Source organism: Thunnus maccoyii, chromosome 7 (assembly GCF_910596095.1).
Source record: "Thunnus maccoyii chromosome 7, fThuMac1.1, whole genome shotgun sequence".
Taxonomy (NCBI): Eukaryota; Metazoa; Chordata; class Actinopteri; order Scombriformes; family Scombridae; genus Thunnus; species Thunnus maccoyii.
In genome coordinates this window covers 23094917-23117320 of record NC_056539.1, presented here as the reverse complement: position 1 = coordinate 23117320, position 22404 = coordinate 23094917, and the positions used below count along the sequence as shown (strand labels likewise).

At 39.8% G+C, this 22404-nt stretch overlaps 1 protein-coding gene across 3 annotated transcripts in view; it reads left to right on the top strand.

The window, feature by feature from the left end:
- Positions 1–22304, top strand: part of dennd1b (DENN/MADD domain containing 1B) — a 108581-nt gene extending 86277 nt beyond the window's left edge. For all 3 annotated transcript variants that reach the window (XM_042416833.1, XM_042416835.1, XM_042416834.1), the window contains 8 exons: positions 2381–2471; positions 3788–3828; positions 5261–5296; positions 5775–5831; positions 7234–7323; positions 15402–15487; positions 15880–16102; positions 17004–22304. In XM_042416833.1, the coding sequence (XP_042272767.1) occupies positions 2381–2471; positions 3788–3828; positions 5261–5296; positions 5775–5831; positions 7234–7323; positions 15402–15487; positions 15880–16102; positions 17004–17861 (1482 nt within the window). In that variant the 3' untranslated portion in view covers positions 17862–22304. The remainder of the gene's footprint in view (positions 1–2380; positions 2472–3787; positions 3829–5260; positions 5297–5774; positions 5832–7233; positions 7324–15401; positions 15488–15879; positions 16103–17003) is intronic.
- The last annotated feature ends 100 nt before the right edge of the window (positions 22305–22404 follow it).

Here is a 22404-nt window from a genome sequence, read left to right as displayed (position 1 = left end):
ATGTCTGAGGTCTCATCCATATATTTACGTAGGATTAGCATTCTAGGCTAACAGTGTGTCAGCTGTGTGACTTTATATCCACAGCGTCTGTCAGAGCCAACAAACACCGTGAACACACCTGTCACCTGCACAGCACAGTGCCGGAAACAATGCAGCTACACCTTATTTTTATACAGTCTTTGGGCTGCACACAGCATGGCACCGCTATGCTAACAATGCTAGCCATGCTAACTAGCTGCTAACCATCATGCTGGCTGGTAAAATTGATCTGTCGCATCTCTTGGTTGGTACTCCTGTCAGTGTCGGCGCCTCCATGTGAGACGCTTCGGTCGGTAAATGTGTGTTTTTAAAGGTGCAGGGTGTAGAATTAAGTGGCATCTAGTTGGACGAACTTGGCAGAAATGGAATATAATATTCAATATGTTTTAATTGGTGTATTATCACCTGAAAATAAGAATTGTTGTGTTTTCGTTAACTTAGAATGAGCCCTTTATATCTACAAAGGGAGCGGGTCATCTTTCACAGAGCCTGCCATGTTGCCCGCCATGTTTCTACAGTAGCCCTGAAAGGACAACACAAACACTGGCTCTAAAGAGGGCCTTTTGCATTTTTCGCAAGTTTCGTGGCCACCCTAGGTTCTCATACACGCTTGGAAGGGGAGGAGGATGGGAGGGGTATTCATTTGGTTGCAATCTGCAACCTTACTGAGAGATGCCACTAAATCCCACACACTAGTCCTTTAAAACCTATTTCAGGACTGCGCTCACTCTGTGCTAGGAGCTCCACTGTAAACACCCCCTGAGAACGAAATTGAAATTGCGCCAGTTCATTTTGAAAGAGCAACAGCCAATACCGACCAATGGTGTAACTTCATCACTCAGTGAATCAGTCAGTCAGTGACAGACAGACATTCGGGGTTATAGGGCTGGTCTGTGGCATAACACCTTGAGAATTAATAAAGAATATTGCCGCTGCACGTGTTTTTACACCTGCCCAAGATTAGCCCCAGAATGTCACCAGAAAGAATTATATACTTGCAGACATTTGCTTACATTACTCACGATGAGGCAGGAAACTAACAGCCATTCGAGGTCAATGTGGTTGTATTTAGTTAACAGAAAACAGTGCACCATGTGTGTGACTAAGTGATCTCCATTCCTATAATTGTTTTGTTGAAATCAAAGATTTTTTATGGTTAGTACATATATATATATTGCAACCAATATTTGTGGCCATGTACAATATGCGGCCTTCCTCTTACATCAGAGTAAATGCTCCTAAATCCAACACATCCTTTGGCCTGTTGTCATTCCCGTCTGCTGCTGCTAATGATTGGAATTTGTTACAAAAAAACACTAAAACTGGATAAGTTTATTTCTTTCGCTGCCTTTAAGGGCCTACTTACGGATATTTTAATGATACTTGTAAATGTTTTTCTTCTGTTTGATTAATTAGACATTCTTTTTTTTGTTGTTTTTTTTTTGCTTGTTTGTTTGTTTTTTGTCCTCTATTCTCCTTCACCCTTTCAAATGTCTTCTGGTATTTGCCAGGTCGTCATTGTAAATAAGAATCTTCTTAATGTCTTGCCTGGTAAGATAAAGGTTAAAATAAAAAAAAATTAAAAATAAATACACTGCACACATAAATACATACATACGTACATATGTACATACATACATACAAAAACTACATAGACAACATACAAGATCAGCAGTCAGTCAGATCACTGAGCCTATAAACTCGGAGGAAAGCCAAAGTTCTTGTAATGAAAAACAAAAAAACCTTTTAATGTGTTTGTAACCATTAAAGACATCAGTTTGTTTTTTCTTCGTCCTCCTCACCTCATCCCTGCTTTTATAACGGTTATTACTAAAACTCACAAGACATTTATCATGCTTTAATGTTTAAAGAATGTTGTTATTGTATCATTTACGTATATGTCAATTTACATGTGTGTTTACTTTTACTTGTGTAACATATTTACGTGCATTTGTGTGCTTTCGTGAAATGTGTAGCTGTAGCCGTCTTGGCTGTTAGGCCCATATTTATGAGATGGAGTTTTATGCGCTCCATGTTACAAAGGGAGGAAATGAAACTTCCTCATGTCTCAGACAGTGTGCAGCATGTAGTCTGCTGCCCTAATCCCTCACCTGCTACACATTACCAAATCCCTATTACCTGCAAACCACCTAATCTTGGGATGTAGTTTCCGTCAGGTAGGATTAATAACACCCACTTTTGCCTGAGTGTTTGAATCTGTGTCTATGTGTGTGTGTGTGTGTGTGTGTGTGTGTGTGTGTGTGTGTGTGTCTGTTTAAGTGTGTCCACATTCTCCCCCTCCTCCCCTCTTTAATAAGCAAGTTGTAATTTATGGTTGTAGTTCATCGACGGACGGCTGGCCAAATTGAACGCAGGCCGCGGCTTCACCGACGTGTTTGAAGAAGAGATCACAGAGGGGGGCTTCTGTGGAAGTGAGTAGTGCCAGACCTGTTCATCAATTAGTCAGATTATATTGATTTGCCATATTTCATGCAAAAGGCAGAAGGTATTGTGCCAAAGTAAGATGTAAGAAGAGTGAACAAAACAAAACCTTTTAAAGTCATAAAAATTAAAAAAAAACAAAAAAAACAGAAGACATTCAAAAGCTTTCAATGGACACATAAAATCGAACTAGTCTCAAAACTTTAAAACAGCTAGAGGTACAAAGTAGACAAAACAAAAGTGATAAATTGATCAGAAGGGTTTAAAATCATATACTGTAACATTTTTGAATACATTTACAATACGTGAATTTTAAAACATTTTAAAACTGCCCATCGGTTGAGTCATTGTTGAAGAAGCTGTGAGTTGTGAACTCACATGTGACCGTATAAAGCACTTATATTAATGCACCGATGAACTGCGTTAGTTTTGGAAGAATATAATGTAATTATGACTGACACAAAAGACAACATCAAGCTTTGAATTATGCCTTGAAGTGGGTCTTTTCAGGCTCCACCTTCCATTGTGAATCGGTTTAATTTGTTATATTTGACATGCGTCTACAATGTCATGTGTTACAAAAAAATCTTCTATTGGAGCTGATAAAAAAGGTTACTTGTAAATCTGGTTGGATGTGGCAAAAGAAGACTGATGAAAGAATTAATAATGTTTTGTCAACAATGAGTGTCATAACAGGTAGAGACTGTGCCCATCAGAAGTTTGAGTGTGAAACAAATCCCACAGGAACGCTCAGACAAATTATGTCATTTTGATCCTAACACCTCAGGTTTGAGTCGTATTTACATGGAGGGGGAAAAAAAAACAGATGTACCAGCTAAACATTCATCATATTAGTGAGCTTATCAATTATGATCCTGACCCAAACCTACATTGTCATCTATAATTCCTTTCTCTAAATGAGAGCAGGCCCTGAAAACTGTGAGAAAATCACAACTTTTATACCGTCCTCCATCCTGCACTTATAATTCCTTTATTTTCTAATTTTACAATCAACAGTTAATCCTATTCCTTATTTATTTTTTTATTATAAAGGAACAATAGAAGAAAATATCTTTTTAATTTTGCAAGTTAAAGATATATCACAGAGCTTTCATTTTTTAAATTTTATCAACCTCAGTACTTGTCTTAAATTTGAAAGGCTCAATAATCTGTGTGTGCATATCTTTCTATAGGACTGTGTCACAGTGTAATATACATAGTTAGCTTTGCTTTTGCAATGTTAATGCAATGCTACTGAGTGCAAAATGATTAATTCATATTCCCTGTGTTTTATACATCCCTTCAGGTAACTCGAGGTCTTATCAGCAATGGATGCACACTGTAAAGGTATTCACAGAATGTCCTGTGTATCATAACTGAATGCTTTTATCTATGGCTTTTTTTAATGTTTCACTCATTTTACTCCCGAGTTATATTTAATTGAAAGCGTGATTGACACGACTAAATGTTTGAAGTCGTGGTGTTGCCTTTGGAGTGAAGGGCTGCTTGAATGTACAGATCCAGCTCGAGTGCAGTTTGGTGTGTGAAGCGGCGCGTGCAGCAGGACAGTGGAGACAGACAGGGAGGGAGACAGGAGTGATTTGACGTGACAAGACGTCCTCCGACATGACATGTTGATCTGGCAGCAAGCACAGGCGTTACTTCGTTGAACCGACCCAAGAACATAGATCTCTCCCTCCTTCTTCATCTCCTTTCCGTCTCTTTCCTCCTCTCCGTTTCCTCACTATCTATCTCTCTTTATCTCCCTCTCTCTCTCTCTCTCTCTCTTTTCATCTCTGTCACAGACCCCCCTCTGTCTTTCTCTCTTTCTCACTCACTGAGTATCTCTCCCTCACCCTCCCCTCTCTCCCCCCGCCGTCAGCTAAGGCTGAATTAGTTCTCTAGAGTGCTCTTCAAAGGTTTGTTAAAGTTCACATTTCCTGACTGACAGGGATCTATAAGAGGGGCCTTCACCTCGGCCCCTCTCCTCCTCTCCCTCTGCCGACTTCTGAAATGCTGTCTGCCATTTACTCTGTTTAGCCGTTTAGCCGACGCTTTGTGCTTACACTAAAGACCAAACAGAGAGAGAAAAAGAGTGAGACGCCAAAGGAACTGGGAGAGATGCAGTAAGTCGGAGAGAAAAAGAAGACAGACACAGAGAGATATTGGGTACCATAATGTCAGTCTGCAGAGCTCAAAGTAGAAATCAATCACGCACGGTCCCTTCCATCGCTGTCTTAGTCTGCTTCTAAATAAAAACCTCCTGAACGCTATGAATCATGCAGTTTATCATGGCTCAGCGATATGATACTTTGTCTGGTGTCACCACTAATTTACTGAAGTTGTATTACAATACTGTTTACAGCTGTAGAGGGAGTTTGACAACGAAAGTTAGGCTTGTGCGCTGGGGTCGCATCATGTGTTTTGAAATTTTGATATTCTTTTTAAACACCGATATACTGTGCATCACTCTATGGCAAATGAATGCAAAATCAAATATAGAATAATCAAACAGATGATCAATGTAATGAATTGTGTTCATCTGTTATTCTTTATGTGTAAAATATTTTTCTTAGATCTTTGTAACAGTTTCCTCTAAGTCATTAATTTGGACAACAGAAATGTTATAGTAAAGTAGATAAATGATAATGATCCTGTGTGCATATGTCAGTAATTAATATGACACAAATTATGGGGTTGAAATGTGTATATATATGTGTTTAAACTCACTCAAAACGCCTCTAAGTGACTGACTAATAATTTTCTGTGTCTATAACAGAGAGGAGGAGCACTCATCAACACCGCTGTGATAAAGGTACGTTCCTCTGCAAAACTGCGTTAATAGGCGTCTACATCAATGTAGCTTGATGCACTTCCTTGTTCAATATGTACACATCGTAACTCGAATCATCAAGTCTTAAAAATTCATTGAAATAGAGCTCCGATGATGACACGTTGCACGCTTGCATATATGAGAAATTAGCAACTCTTGCCTGTTTGAAATTGGCTGTGGAGGGAATGGGAGAATTGTTCTTGACTAGACTATGTTTGATGAGCAGCACTGTGTCGTTATGTGCTGTACAATAGGTGGTCAGGGTTCCCTTTCATGTTATTGCCTCCTGTTAGTGTGCGAAGCTCTCTTATCCAGCCTTTTGTCTCTGTGTTTTTGCCACAGGGATCAAAGCCTTTCTTGATGTTACATGAAACCAGAACAGAATGTTAATGCAACATGTTTTGATTAATAATCTGTGGGTGTGCGTATGTGCGCATGTGTGTTTTGTTTTTCCTCCTAGGCCAAGAGTCATGCCAAGAGGGGCATCCGGGACATTAAGGGCAGACTTAAAGCGAGGGTGAGCGGCGCAGACCTTCACACCTCTCTGACTCACGTGCACACACTCGTAGAAGAGCGCATACACACATGTACACATAACTCTGTTCTGAGGCACACGGAGAGACACACGCCCCCCTCATAGAAACAGACAGGAAAGCTGCTTTACATGGAGTGTGTGATTCTGATGCAGGGGCCTTTAATGACTGTTGAAGCCTGCTTAGCGCTTTGTTCAGGGCTGTACATTTTTAACCAACGCCCCTCTGGCTATGGCCTGTCATGTCATCCGAGCCCTGGCCCCTCTTTCTCTTTTATTGTCTGCATATTTCATCAGTAAGCCTGTGATTTCCTCAAAGCTAATGTAACGAGGTGTATGTTTCCATAAGCCTGATGGATTTGATAAGGCAATAGCAGTTTGATCTGTCAGTGGGAAATTGAGGAGAGATGGCACTGATGATGAACAAGAGGAGTTTGCAGTGTTCTGCAAAGTGTATGCACACACAAACACGCGTGCACAGCCAGGAGTGGCAAATAGAAATGCTTAAATCTATTTGATTCTGAAGTTAAACAGATTTCCAAGGCTTTCAGAAGACAAATTAATTCTAGTTCTTAGGAGCACACTTATTCTGCAAAGCTTTTATGTTTCTGCCAGCTGTAGACATCTACACTAGGACACTAAAAGGACAAACATATTGACATTCAACTGATTATTGTTGTTATAACCTGCTAGAGAAAAAGTTTTAAGGCTAATTTCTGTTATTGTCAAAAAAAAAATCCCATGAAGACCAAAAATAACAATGCATCTCTTAATACTTTATGATTCACTACCATGTCTGTGACTCTTGAGACTAATTTCCTAAAACAGCTGGGCACTGTAGTTTTTAGCAAGCATTATTCAAATATGAGTAAATAGCGTATTTGTTGGGGACTATTTTCAGCTGCGGATTTGATGCGTAATGAGCATTTATGGGATGTGTGTACATGTGTGTGTAAACTACTCAAAATAAACTACAGTGCCCATATTCGTTGTAATAAAAATGACACCCAGTGCAACGGTGGGTTTGGCAGACTTTAGCAACACAGGCAACACTTGTTAGTCGGATTATTTTATTGTTAGTTTTGTTTTTTCATGGGATTTTTTTTGACAATAAGGAAAATATTGACACTCCCACTTTAACTTTCATAAATGTCACTGAGAAATAGCAGCAAACTGGACGAATAGCAGCATTTCTTCAGTTCAGAAACCTATTGGATGAACTTTTTATATGGTAGAAATGCATCACATGTGTTGCGGTTTGGACCTTTCACATTTATGCAAACATACAGGATTCGTAAAACTCACTGATATTTTAGTTATGATGATAGTTTAATTCATGTATAACACAAAATATCTAAGATTTATATTCATCATTTCTTCCTCTCAGGAAGAAGAAGAAGAGGGGATGACTATCTGTGCAGGGTCTCCCACCAGCACCAAGAGCCTGTCTCCAAGGAGACTGCAGAAGATGAGACGGGTATGATACACACACACACACACACACACACACACACGCATGCACGCACATCAGTAAATGAGTTAACTACAGCTACACTGATCATACCAGAGCTCAGTTTTCACTTGATCGACATGGATGCAGTGTTCCACTTCTGTACTCCTTCCGTCCACTTTTTCTTCTCATTCCTTTCTTTTCTCCATCTCCACATCACTCTCTCTTTCTCTTTTATCTCCATCCCTCTCCTGTCTCTCCCCCTTTCTCCCCCTACTCTCTCTCTCTCTCTCTCCCTTGTAACAACTCTTGGAAGCACATTAGTTTGTCAGGGTGCCAAATGTAATGATAAGCATTTTTTTTTTTCCTTTCAACGCACTCATGTTGTACATTCAGTATTTTTCTCTGAACAGCACGGACAGTAGAAGCAACTCATCTGCTGGTCAGCATTTCCTCTGAAGAATTTGCTTTTGCACCATAAGTGGGTAGCACGTTTTTTTTTTTTTTCCTTCTTTGTTGTGTGCAGAACTGGCATGCGATGTGCAAGCACATGCGCGCTCACAAACTACGCATTCATCAATAAATTCATCAGGAGAGTTAACATTTGAAAATCCGAACATTGTAGTGTGCTATAAATGTAAATGTTCACATATATCTCTTAGCTTTGAAAGTTTAGTTTCAAGTAATTAAAATTGCACACTTCTGTACAGTACTGAACACATGCACACAGCCTCAGGGATACTAGTTATATCTCCCACCTCATATCTTTACCTCTGTACTCACAGCTGGAGCTCTTCCACCTCTTACTGCTAAATAAAAAAAAAAAAGTAGACTCCCAATTCAGCTTAAAAAAAAACACACACACACACACAAAAAAAACCCTGCCTGCATGCACACGCTGACATTTTGGTCACAGTCATGTAAGAGTGTGATTAGGAGAGGTTGTGCTGTCTCTAATTAGCGTTGTGTTTCCTGTGTGTGTGATGAGGCTGGAAAGCCTTAGCGCAGAGGAAGGTGTGACGGCCGGGGAGAGGAGAGGAACGGCAATTAGGGCTTTTCTAAAAGCCTCCTCGGACACCCTCCCCCAGCTAATGCACACACAAAGCTGGGCCAACACACACATGAACACACACACACACACAGATTAACAGTTAACATGCAATTGATGTGTGCACACACCCACAAACACGGGCACACCATATTCAGGATATACACACACACGCTCACACCCCTGTCCCTGCCATTGAGGCCTGTTCACTGCCACAGTAACGGGTCCCTGGAGACCACTGGAAGAGGCACACACAGGACACAGGATAGCATGTCCCAGAGCACTGGTTTTGTGTGTGTGTTTGTGTTTGTTTATAGTCCATTTGATTCTCTATACACAATGCTCTTGCCATTCTGGTTTTTTCACTTTGCCTTCCTTCCATTACTTTTTATAAACATTATAGTTTATAACTCTGGTATATCAGTACATTCGCCCGGCCCATACACATTAAAAACCCCTTTCCAAACCCTCCTGGGTTTTGTGTCTAAAAAGTCTGACAACCCAAGATTCTTTTCTGTCAACTGAAGCTAAGACTGAAAATTGAGAAGCCTAGAAAGCCCTGATAATTTATGGCCTGTCAGTGTGCAATAACCCCTGAAAGATTGAAACTCTCCAAAACATTTGTCAGGACATTCTTCTGGAAATGTTTGATGCTTTCTGTGTTTTGTTGGTTTTCAGAATAGTCCCATTAGTTTGTTTTCTGTCATTACACAAAAATTAAAGCACATTAATTGTACAAGAAAATTAACTCGTTCCCATGAAAAATGTTTATGCTAAATTCAGGAAGAATGCTATTTGTTTACAAAAATCTGGAAAATCATTTGGCAAGAATATAATAAAATAAAGATACTTTTAGGTTTAAGTTGCTACCTTTTGTACTTTTACTTTTAACTGGCTGCTTAAAGCACACTGTAATTACATTGCAGTTATAGGAAGTCATAGCTATTGTTCTCACTGCGTCTTACCTCGCTGCGTCTCTCACCTTTCTTTTGTTTTTTTTTTCTGAGATTGCCTCCTATGAAATCTCGATACTGTTGTTCTGCCCACAGCTGTCTTGACCAGGTGCACAAGAAATTGATCTCTGTGGGACTAACCTGGTTAAATGAAGGTTAAGTATAATGAAAAAAATAGAAAAACGTACCTTTATCCACACACCTGCCCACACACAGGCTCCTATAGAGCTGTGCCTAAACCTACCCGCATTTTCTATAAAATATGGTCTCACTCCCTGTCTGTAGACATACCAAGGTCTCGCCTCTGTCCATACAATCCACTTCGTCTCATCCTTGCATTAACAATCTTTAAGTTCAACTTTAAAATGTTCAAATATTTAAAATAAGAAAGAAATATTACTTGTCTTCTTTTTAATGAAGGTGGAAATATATTGAAGCAAGAGCAATGATTCTGCTTATTTAAAGATATTCAACACTAAGCTCACCTCATTATTTACTATAAGACAAACCAAATAACATATTGACATATTTTTTATATCCTTGGCTACACCTCCTCCCGGTATCCTCTCCGCGTGTCCATTCCTTTGACCAAGTGACCAACAAAGGCTTATTCACCTGCTGCATAAATTCAGAAATATTTTGCGCTGTCATAATCTCAAAAAATGTGATCTGATTAAAGAAATTCCATACTCTATGAAAAGAAAAAGGCTGATACATTTTTATCATTCATTTTCAGAAAACCCCTCCATGTCTGTCCTTGAAATGAAATGAATGATCAGGGAGTAGCTCCTTTAATTAATCATAGCAAAGTAATGAGAGTAATGAAATTCATATTCTATTTGATCAGCCAACACATGTACCAAAGTGAAAGTGCTGCTGTCATATGCATACATATTTCAGCTGTATCCGGCAATGTGGGTGATTTGTAGTGTTTGGTGAGCTTGTTGATTAAGAACGGAGGAGTAATCCTTTCGTGTGACAAAAAACAAGACTGAATTGGACTGCTGACTTCTTGTCTGATACAACAAACAACAACTATTGTTCTGGCTTCTGAATGGGTTTGTGTGTGAGTGCCACATCTGGTTTTGAGATTCTGTTACAGATTTAGTGTAGTTGGTGTTTGTTTATGTGTGTGCCGCTGCGATATTGTGCTGTAAGCGTCTGCAGATACTGTATAAAGTGTATCTTTACCCAAGCATTTTCTTTTACATGAGCATGTATGTGTGTGCATGTACACAAACATGCATGCATTTAGCAGTTTGCCTCAGGTTGGAGGCAACAGAGTGACAGCTGTAAAGAGAGCAGAGGAGTGTAGAGGTTGGGACAGTGTAATGGACAATGACAGCCAGCAGGCTTGTGGCTGGGCTCAGCCCCAGGCTCTGGGCTCTTCACCTGGTGGGGCAGGAGATATGCCAGCCCGGAAAACACCACACAGCTCAGGGTGGAGGGGAAATAGGGAGCTAACACAGATGTAAATCAGAGGAACAAAGTCAGTGGATACTTCAGTGTGTAAAGGCTGCAGTGTGTTGTGTGTGTGTGTGTGTGTGTGTGTGTGTGTGTGTGTGTGTGTGTGTGTGTGTGTGTGTGTGTGTGTGTGTGTGTGTGTGTGTGTGTGTGTGTGTGTGTGTGTGTGTGTGAGAGAGAGAGAGAGAGAGAATCCATGGTTGGATGTGTTTGTGTGTGTGTTCCATCAGTGGGAGACAGCTCATGTGTTCATGGCCAGTGGACACATATGTACACTGTACACATGACTTGTGAAGTGTCTGTGTTTGTGCGATGATGATTTCAGGATGAAGAACTATCATTTGTCTCGGAGTTAAACACGCTTACACTAATATGTATTTTTAATACAACAACACTTAACTTGAAGTATCACGCGTAACACATTATATAGTCAATGAGTGTGCATTGTATTCAGTATATGACTGAAAATGTATGCAAAAGCAATGTAAACATAATAGCTAATAACTATTTCAAAGTATATTCGTGTAAGGTAGATTATAGCGCATACGGCATGTGTTGGTTATAATTCATAATAATGACATTTTTTACATGATTCTAAATTGAAAACAGCTCAAATATGCTCATAATGTTCATTGTACAATTAATATTGAGGATAAATATTGCTGGTTGACTGTTAAGACGCCTCACAATGAACTTTAAATACAGTGGCGCTGTCCATACAGTAGCTATGTGAGCGGCTGTGTGTTCACGCGATTATTTGTATGTGTTGTAGCCTCTACTTCACTGAGTTTCGCCCCACTTCAGACACCAACTGGCTTCCTCACTGAAACCAAAGTGCCATCTCCTGGCACATTCAAAGTACTGCACTGCAGCCATTCACAGAAAGACACCTGGTGATTTTACTGGATGAGTTTAGTTTAGTCAAGTAGAATGAGCATAATGCACATTTCCCTTCTTTCATATGGCTCCTGTTTTAAGCGAAAAGGAAGTGGGCTTTCAGCAACAGCCAGTTGGACAGATGAGCAGTAGATCTCGCCTCAAACGCTGTTTTTTTCCCCCCCTTTCGAGTGAGCAGCTCTTAAACAGGCAGACACAGACTTGGCCGTACTTCTGCAAAGGCTCTGATTCTCCCCAAGGTTTGTTTGCATTTTACCGGCATCTCTTTATAGACTCTGCCAAGCTATGAGATCAGTGCCCACTCAGAAATACCATATGAAATGTATAATGTAATACTGGCTATTAAAGTCCACTAGCGTTTGGCCCTGTCACAGAGAGGCATAGTTGTTCCTCATAACCATTCATGCAGGGAAGGAAGGGAAGAGGAAAGGAAAGTTTGTTTCTCCAAATGCAGCTACTAAAATGGATGGTGATGACTATTTTCCTCTCATAACCACAGAAATGAAATATAATTTGTTGTATCAAATCTGAAGACTTTTTTGAGGCCCCTTAGATATATTTAATACCTTTGCTTATTGTATTAGGAGGCTCAGGGTATAAAGGTTTAGGGTAGAAGATTACTTAGTCATGTTTACAGTTCTACCCTCATTTACTGGCAGTCCCGGACTGTAAAGGCATGTAATCTGCACTGAAGATATAGTGTGTGTTTTATTTTTTCGTCTGAAGCCTGAACTAAAGGTAATCAAGATTCCTTTACTTCTTTAGCCAAGTACTCAGGAAATCAGATCAAAGCATTAAAATAACAAAATAACATAAAAATAATAAAGAAATGTTTCCCTCAGAGAAGAAAAGAGTGCAAGAGATGTCAATTTTTTTTCCCTTGATTTAAGAAACACAAGAGGCTTCTCTCCCTCTTCCAAAATACTGGTTTGAGCTAGTTTTACTGAAATAACCGGACCATTTTTATTATTTTCATGACTCCTTTTGCTCTGCTGTATCTTCCCCTGACTGGTTCGCTCTCGGTCTCAGCGTTCTGTGCAGTCTCACTTGTGGCGACGTAGTGGAGAGGAAGGAAGCAAGAACCAGACCGACTGAAATAGTGACATCTGTCACTGACAGCTGAGTGATGGAGGGAGGAAATGGGAGACAGGAAGGCATGGCGGGGAGAGTCACTTTTTTTCATTTTCAACTTTCAGCTTCTCATTAGCCGACAGCGTGAAGCTAATGAAGGAGCAGTATGATAATCTGTTGTTCTGCTATTTCATGCTTTCCGCTGTCCTGTCAGGCCTGGGGAGGTACGGGATGGTGGCTGAGCTGTCATAGCTTCAACATGGGACCCGTTTGCACTGGTTGAGAATATCTCATTGTGAATGTCTAAAATTTGAAGTGTCCTCAAAAAAATATTTTTGTTTTATTGTTGTTTTTTTTACATTGACACACAGTACGACAAATTTCACAAATCTCACATCGACACGTCTTGAGCAACAGTAATATTATATTCAAGTAACGTAACGGAGAAAAGCACACTTTGTATCTCACATTACAAGTAAAATTAATACAATATGTTTGCCATTCTGAAAAAGTATCATAAACCAACTCCTGTGCCAAATGTGGCGCTTCGCTATCGTAAAATGCTCAGTTGTTGTAAATAGTTTAATCTTAACTGCCGCGCTAAAGGGTCACAGTGAAGAGAGGGAATGACAAATTGATAAAGCCGTGAAGTGAGGTACCATCCATTTACTGCTCCCTATGGAACTTCCTTTTGGGTAGACGGCACCAAAGCTGTAACAGAGATCAGAGGGCCAGGCTTCATGACCTGTGTCTGGTTGTGTTTGGGTTCACCTTGCTTTAATAAACACCTAGACGCAGAGAGAGGCCCTGCTTCCCTAAACACAGCTCTGTTGCTCAAATGAACAGTCTAAATAACTGCACGCACCATGAACATACATTGCATGTGTTTATAGTGTTTGTGTGCAAGTATTTCTGTCCAAAGCCCACCCTCCCCAAGTGTCTCACAGGTGCATCTCCGCTCTGTCGGCCCGCTTTGGCTGGCTGGCATGTCAGCCTGGTCCCAGATTTACTGCCCTGACACAGGAATCCATTAAAGGCTGTTTAGGGATCCCAGGCCCGAGCCCCTCTGAAATCTCTTTCATTATAGCTCCAAGCTACCATGGAAGGGGAGCGGGTTGGCCAATCAGCAGTGCCACCACATGTGTTCGTGTTTAGCCCGATGGCTGAGAGGCTTAAGTGGCTACTGCACACATCTCCTCCGCTGACTTTTATGGAGAAAATGGCACTTTAACTCTTTGTGTTTTTGTAATAGGGTGTGTATGCGACTGAGTGTGTGTGTCTTCCCTGGCCGAACACAGGCCCTAAATGAGGCCAGGCCAGCCACACGTTACATTCCGCCTGTCTGGCTGGCACTGCGTCGGCTAATCAAGACCGGCTTGGTTCACGGTTCCAATACTGACACCCCACCCTCCCCTCTATTCCCATCATTCTTTGGGGCTTTGAGGAATCTTTCCTCACCTTTCAATATTTCCTTCCTTCCTTTTCATCATTCATTCATTACTTTCCTTCCATCATTCTTTTGGTTTTGTGTTCATTTGTGTTTCTGACTATTCTTCCACCTTCCTGTCTCTGAAAGCACAAACACTACTCTCTGTGCTTCTTAAACACTCGCTGTCTTCTCTGTTCACTTTTAGGGTTGTGAGAGACCTTTTCCTCAGTGATGGGCTTTGATAACGTGGCTAAGTTTACAGAGAAACATGTAGAGAAAAATAAAAGGTGGAGTGTAAAAAAAAACAAAAAAAACAGGGAAAACATTGTGGTGCCCCCCCCACCCCCCATTTCGTAAGAGTAACTTCCTGCTGCTAACGCACATATGGATTGTTAACAGTGCTAGCATGTTAACTGTACCCCATGAGTACTGTACTTGTGTGTTGAAAAAACCCACTGAAGGACAATTTGAGATATTAAGGAGGTGAGCAGCAATATGTAAGAAGATAAATAGACAAAATGAAGAGAGTGTCAATTAGAAAGTGAGAGATAGTGCTAACATAAGCGAACATGCACACGCAGTGAGAGAGGAACATGTGCGTCTTAGTGGAAGGCATGTTAATAAGTGGCCTGGGGCAGATTTGTGCTCCCATGGGGAGAGTCCTGCCCCGCTCTGTAAAGCTTATGTCTCTTCTTTAACCCGCCCATTAAACATGGTACACAGGTGGCTTATTAAACCCACTGTGTCAGACAACTACAGTACACACTGATCATTCAACACGCTACACTGACAAATACAATCACGTGCATTGGTGTCGTAATGCAAATGATTAATGCAGTTTCCCATATCCTCACTCGTAGTGGTTAAGTGCCTTGTAGTACACATAGAATGCTGAGTTTGATAAAATACTTCAGGGGATCTTAAAGATTTTTATCCCTAGACCCAAATTTGACAAATTTAGTCTCAACCCTTAGGGTCCAGGCCCATTAAAACAAGCTAGTATTCCTATCTTATTGGGACCCACCAGACCTGCTGCTTTGTCTTTTGGGTCCAAAGTCGTAGTTTTATGAAAAGCTGTATTTCAGCAGAACACTATATTTTGTTTAGACTAAAGATTTATAATAGGAGACTTGCATCTTTAAGCTGAGACCACCCCCCCTCCTCCTGGGTCCACTTATTTTGCTTTATCATTTTATTCTTTGTGTCTAACTACATCCAATTGCTGTGTTATTCTCATTAACAGCACAACTTCAACAAGTTTCCTGTGAGCATGGGCCCTCGGGATCTTGGCTACGGGCTCGATGATGATGAGCTGGACAGTGCGAGCAAGTAAGTACTCCTGTTTTTATGACCTATAGCTATTTTCATGTTGTTTCAAGTATGTATGTCAAGATATGATAACGTCTGCAGGTTGACTGATACATTTTATTTTTAACAAAGTTGACAAGAGAAAAGTGCTTTTCCAAGCAGATTCCATGTTTTTTACTCATGATAATACTGCCCCCAAGTGGACATGTTTAGTAACAACATAAGACGTGTCAACCATACACTGTAACTGCTTATTTCCAAAGAATCTCACAGTCTAAATGTTGACCTGTTGTCCAGTAATACAATTCCCATCTTGATGTTCTCTAAAAAGTTTTTATGTGAAACATGACATTTAATAATGTTCTCACTCAGATGTAAGGACTGTTAAGCACTGCTGTCTCTTCCAAACGCAGGATCTCCTCAGAGGACAGCGGGGATGTTCCTTCGTACATCGAGGACAGCGATGACTCTTACTCGCTTGAACTCGACATTGAACCCACCCGCTCAGGCCAGATGAACCTGCTGGAGGAGATCCTGGACTCTCTCAACACCACAACAATGGAGCAAGGCAAACTCAGCGCTGCCAAGAGCCTGGACTTCTTCAGATCCATGGATGATTTAGACTACAAAGTCCCGGTAAGAACAGAGGGAGCAAGACTAAATCATTGGAAGAGCTGTCATTTAAATATGGGATCAAGAGGGTAGAGAAGATTTAAGTCTCCAACTATGTTCAGAAATATGAGGATAGATTGTTGTTGATAGATGGTTAAAGATAGAGAGTTATGAAATCTGGATGTCACTCATGTCTTAAAAAGGTCTTAAAACATTATATTGGGCTCTTTCAAATAGTTTACTTCCACTTTACAGTATGCTTTGCTTTTTTTACACAGTATCTCTACAATTATATCTAATAACCCTTTAGTCCCAAGCCAAAAACTCTTTTTTTTTTTTTACCACAAGTGCTTCCATTTATCTGCTACTCAAAGTCTATTATTAGCTTCAAATGTGGCTTTATTGCACACACTCTTTTTTAGGATAACCAGTCCTATTTAGAAATGAAGAAATATCTGACATGAATAATCATCCTCAAAATTCTTGGGTTAATTACATGTAAAAATTTAGAAATATTTAGTGATATTTCACAATGCTCAAGGTGTCAAATATAACTGTTCAGTACATAGCGTTAATCTAACTAATCAGTGAAATCTGTGAGGTTTTTGGCTCAACTGACAGAAACTAATAAAAAAGTGACTTACTCTGGTTTTAGCCAAGTCAAACATGTCACTAACCACTCCGAGTTCATATGGGTCAAAGGTCAACATCTAGACGTGAATAGTAACAACAAGCATCATCAATAAAGAACAAATGTGACTATTTAGTGAACTCTTTACAGCTTCTTCACCCATTAAGTAGATTGAGACTAAACCAAACTTCGATGCACACATGTTGCTTGAGTGATATAATGAGCAGATATGTGATGACACTCTTCATAAAAGTAATTGTTTTTTATGGTTATTCACTGTTTCTTCATTTCCAGAGCAAGGCAACACCTTCCAGCGAGTCTAAACCTGCAGATGACAGTGGCTGTGGTGCAGGCGGGGATCAGGGAGGCTGGAACATGGGCCAAGATGACAGCGCAGTCCACGGGAAACACCTTCCTCCGTCCCCACGTAGACAGCCCAACAAGAGCAACCTGAAGGTGTCAAAGAAACCTGCAGCAGCTCCTCCAATGCCCGTCATCACAGCTACGGCACCAGCCAAGGACACTGATGCCTTCGAGAAGCAGTCACATCTTGACCCTCACGCTCTACCTCCAGGGCGAAAACCAGGAGACCGCTACTCCTACTCGCCCTCACTGTCTCATAGAGTTACACCCACACAGCCGTCTCCCACTCTCTCTCACACCTACAGTTCCCCAGTAACCGTTTCTCACCCAAACTATTCTCTACCAGCGAGCCGGCCTCGGACCATTTCAGACCCCCAAGCCAGCACCGAGCCTCCTCCTCAGGCCCAGAACCAGACTGCCTCCACCAGCATCCTGAGGAGGAAGGTGCTTTCCAAGGAGACAGTGAGGCACTACCAGGAAAAGGCTCTTCAGAGGCAGGGCAGCAAGGGCCACATGGAGGGTCAGGGGAGCCCGTCGAGGAACAGCCAGTCAGCTATGCAGGTCCCGTGGGAGAAAGAGGTGTCCAAGGAGGGGCTTCTGGGGCTCGGCCTGTGTCTGGGTCAGGGTAAAGGCTCTGGGGCGGCTGTGGTTCAGGATCCTGGCCTCCTAGAGGAGATTGAGTCCATGTGTTGCCTAGGCTCAGTGCTTCACACCAGCCTGCAGCTCTCACAGGTTCACTGCAACAACAGTCAACACCAGGTCCAGGGCAAAGCCACAGACGAGTCTTAAGGATGTCAAAGACTCTGTGTCTGTAAAATGCCATAGGTTCTACTGAAATCTATTCACTGTAATTCTATTACAATTAGTCATAGACGTCAATTCAGACCTTTTCTATCTCAACACTCAACCATCAGGAAACGTTACAAATTTGATGTCATACAGGTGGCCACGAACAGAGAGCCACAGCCAGTAGGACAAAAACAGGAAGAATCGGTGTGCTGCAAAACAGATCTTCTTCTTATCAAATAATTTCTGTCTATAATTGAGGCTTAAAAACCTTATTTTCTTAAAACAAGTTAAAAAAAAAAGCTGCCAATGTCGTACGAATATGTCATCTTTTTTTCCAGTAGAACTCTTCTTGAAATGAACGTCTGTATCTTTTGACAAAAAAAATAAGGCAGGTCTTTACTTTAAAATGAAGAAAAATAAAACTTTATTTTAGAAAAACGCTTGAAAAAAATGAAACAAGTAAAGATAAAAAATCTTACTGCAGTGGCAGATTTAAGGAAATACAACTTTTTGTACTCAATAACAAACAACAATTACTTGATAAGAGAAAGATTTTTGCAACGTGTATTTCTGTCTGTAATTGTTCTAAACTTCGTGACAACACCTACATTTTCACTTGATGTATTTCTCATCTCGTAACGTATTCACAACTGAATGCCCAAAAAAAGACCCATGAATAATATTTTGGGGGAAATATAAGTAGCCAACCGATAATGGAGGAATTTTTCACCTTCCCGAAAGGAATTTAGAAAAAGAAAACTCAGTACTTTGTTAGGATGAAGAAGGGACGATATCTCCTCATCACACCATCATGTCAGTGTTCCAAACATTTCACATGATCAAATTGAATTTGCACTCGTAGATTAACAAATAGTTCTCAGTCGTTACTACTTGGCACTAAGACTATTTGAGCAAAAGCAACAAAATGAGACAGGATTTTTCGGACACAAAGTCCACTTGGGCCTTTGAAACTAATTATACACTGTGTAATATATTTTTTTTTATCACCATGCCTTAAATGGACATGTGATTTGTTTTTTTAATACTCTGGTGTCTTAATCTATAGATACCATAACAGGTACTTTGTAATCCGAATCACTGATAGTGTCAGATCTTAAATGCAACAGTTAGTAGTACTTAAACAGCACTGTATTTCTCTGGATCCATAGAATAGTTAATATTTATGATGTGCTTTAAGCTGCTGTTTTTAATTGCATTCCAGATAATGAGATGTGCATGTAGAAAACCTCTCTCTGTCTGGCTCCTCTTCCTGTGTTCCTCAGGACACGTCTGTCACTCTGAAGAGGAGCAAATACAGAAAAATGTTAATGTGGATGATCTGATGCCAGTGCCCAATCTCCATTTTTTTATTTTCTCTCTTTTTCCAACATCATCACTCTCCCGCTCATGTTGTCTCTTTTTTTCTAATTTTCTACCTTTTAGTACTTTCAGGACATTTTTCACTCTTTTGACCTTTTAAAAAATGGCGGCCAGTTGTTGCAGAGCTCATGAGGTTTGGAGCGGAGGTGGAAAAGGTGAACTTTAAAGTATGAGGCTGGCATTCCTCTGTACTATATGTTTCTTATTGTCAACAAATTACATGAAGACCGAAACAAAAAAAACTACATTATTCCGTCTCTGAATGTGTTCAGACTTTTGTGGCATTTGGGTCCAAGCTCATTTTACTGTAGACAAAAATCTTTAAAAATCGTAGTTTTTTAGTTTTGAAAAAGGCAAAATCATTTCCTAAAACTGCTGGACGCTATTTTTATCCAAACGTTACTCAAATAATGCATAGTGCATTTCTTCTTGACTAGTTTCAGCCGTAGATTACCTGTTAGTAAAGTAAATTAATCGTTGGTTTAGGTCTTTTCATGGGATTATTTGTCATTAAGAAAAATATAGGATATCACCAGACTTTTATAACTCTTTCTGCCTGTCTCCCTTTCTTTGCTTGTCTTTGTCTCACAAGAGGAAATGCAATCTCTGCCCTTCTAGGTTAGAGTCACACACTGTCATGTAATGCAGTGGTTGATGATTGTACTGTAAACGCAGCAATACGTTTCTCCTCAGAGAGTAGCTACATGGATGCAATGTGTACAGAGTCAAAAGTGTTTCTATAACGGACTCTCCTGTGGAGAGAAACGCTGCGTCCAGAGATTGGATCGTGGTTCCCATCATTCTCTGCGTCGCCACATACCCAGAGAAAAGAGGAAAGCTTTTTCATGTGTTCTTGTGTTGGGATTATTACATTTATGGTTCGTTGTTCTTAAGATTTATGCCAGACGCCAGTCGGTGTGGCAGTTTAATAGCAGCTTTTTCTCTACTTTTTGAGTGCTGCTCTGCGTTAACGATTTGCTCATAAAGTCTTTGGCGTGCTTCTAAAAGCCCAGGAATCAGTCCTAGTAATTCCAAAAAAGGAAAAATTAAAAAACAGACTCCAGAATAATTTCTGTACCGGCCCTATTCATTGTGAACACTTTAAAAAAAACAAACATATTTACTATGCAAATATTTAAAATTCAAAAAGGTAATTTTTTTACTACTAATTACTTTATAATGCATTGATTCTACTTGAAAAATAAACAATCACAATCAAATTAGTTTCTAAAGGGAGTAAGCCACATGTGTCCCCAAATAAATAAATAAATATCAAAGACTATTTAACTGTGTGTGAGATGAAGTGTGTCTGTGAGTGTTAATGACAGAGTGTATGGTGTGCCTTATACAGTAAGCGTACCACCCGATATAATCAGAACAAGGTACAGTATTATAGAGAGGAGGAGTATGCAATGTTTCAGACCACCTTAAATCACAGTTAGGCCCTACAAACGTTGGTATTTATATGATAAACAGACACAAAAACATTTGTGTCCTGAAAAACAGAAACTGACCTGAACTGAACTTGGGTTCTAACGTTGTTTTCGTAGCTGTTTTGTTATTGAGCTCGGCTGAAGTCCAGCTGGAGTCAGTGTTTCCTTTGCTGTGGTGGTCAGCGGGAATCCTCCTGCCTGTATTTAAGAGAAGATCTCTGGGTTATTTGTCTTTTTGTTAAATAGGTACTTAATTTGAGTCTTTTATTAGGTGATTACTTGTATAGTTTGTGCTCTTTTTCTTTTTGTTTTCTCTCTTTCTTTCTTTTTTTTTTTTTTTTAAAAAGACGCCCTCATCCTGAGCTAACTGCATTAAAAAAACGTTTCTCAGAGGAGATTCTCTAGTTGATTTCATATTGATGAGAAATTATTTTCAACTGAATAGACATGTATTTTTGCTGGCTTGAGTATATTTTACATGGATAATATATGATCGGTGTTGTATGTTGTAAAAATGACACCTAATATTTGAATGTTTTAGATTTTATTTTTTTGAAAAAGAAAAATATAGAGAGAGAATATTAACAAATGTCCCATGTAGCCATTCATGTTAAGAAGCATTTGACACCTTCTAATCAATTTAAGCAGACTGATGCTTGCTTGTACATGGTACAGTGCTTACTGTCATATCTGCATGTATGTACAGTACCTGTATGTATTGTATGCTATTGATTTTGCTTTGTTTAGTTTTTCAGATGTTTTTTTTCTTGTATTATTATTTCAGTATTTAGCACTTCCATCAAACGAAGAATGATGGAAATTACATGGGGTCTGGTACAATACACTCATTCTGCCTTGCATTTGGATATTGTAGTGTTAGATGTCATTTGCCTTGCATTTTATGCAGGAGAAAACATTTCTACTTTTTTGGTTACCAGCTACTGTAAATGTAACTGCAGAGGTCTGTAGAGGAGAAATACTTGAGCAGTCAGCTGCTGTTGAGGGTGATTAAAAAAAAACAAAACAAAAAAAAAAAAACGCTTTAGACTGATCCCGTTTACACTAATGTAAAACAATGAAGAAGTTATTGTCAGGGGATTTACATTTCAATGTCTGAAGGTTTGTGATAGCTAAGAATACCCAACCCTCAGTGTAAGACGGTACTCTGCTATTAATACAGCGTAAAGTAATTAATAAACATATATATATATTAAGTATGATAGTCCTGAAATTGCAAGTTTGGAGTGAGAGGTGACAGAGATTATGTAGCAGATTTTACAGAAAACACAGGTTCAACTTTACAAAGAGGATTAACATCACTGCCCTCTAAACCACTCATTTATGAAATCAGACATATTTTAAGTGTAGTTACAGTATAGGAGAAGTTACCTTAATCAATTTTTTTTGCTCTCAGTCTCTTGTTTGGGTATTGTAATGATGATTAACTCTTCGATATGCCATTTACTGATTTTCTGATTCTGTGCACACTTGCATGTTCTCATTGCAGAGTAAACAGCTGTCTTAAAACAACTGAGGTCAATCTAATGTGCTATTGATGAGTAACTTGGTACAACTGCACACAATGTATGCACTGTGAACTGAAAATAAATTATACTGTTTCATGCTTATACATCTCTGGCCTCATTTATAACAACATTTCTCTATTAAGACAGAATGTATTTTACATACAACATATTGAGTGTGTGTGTGTGTGTGTCTCAGTGTATTGG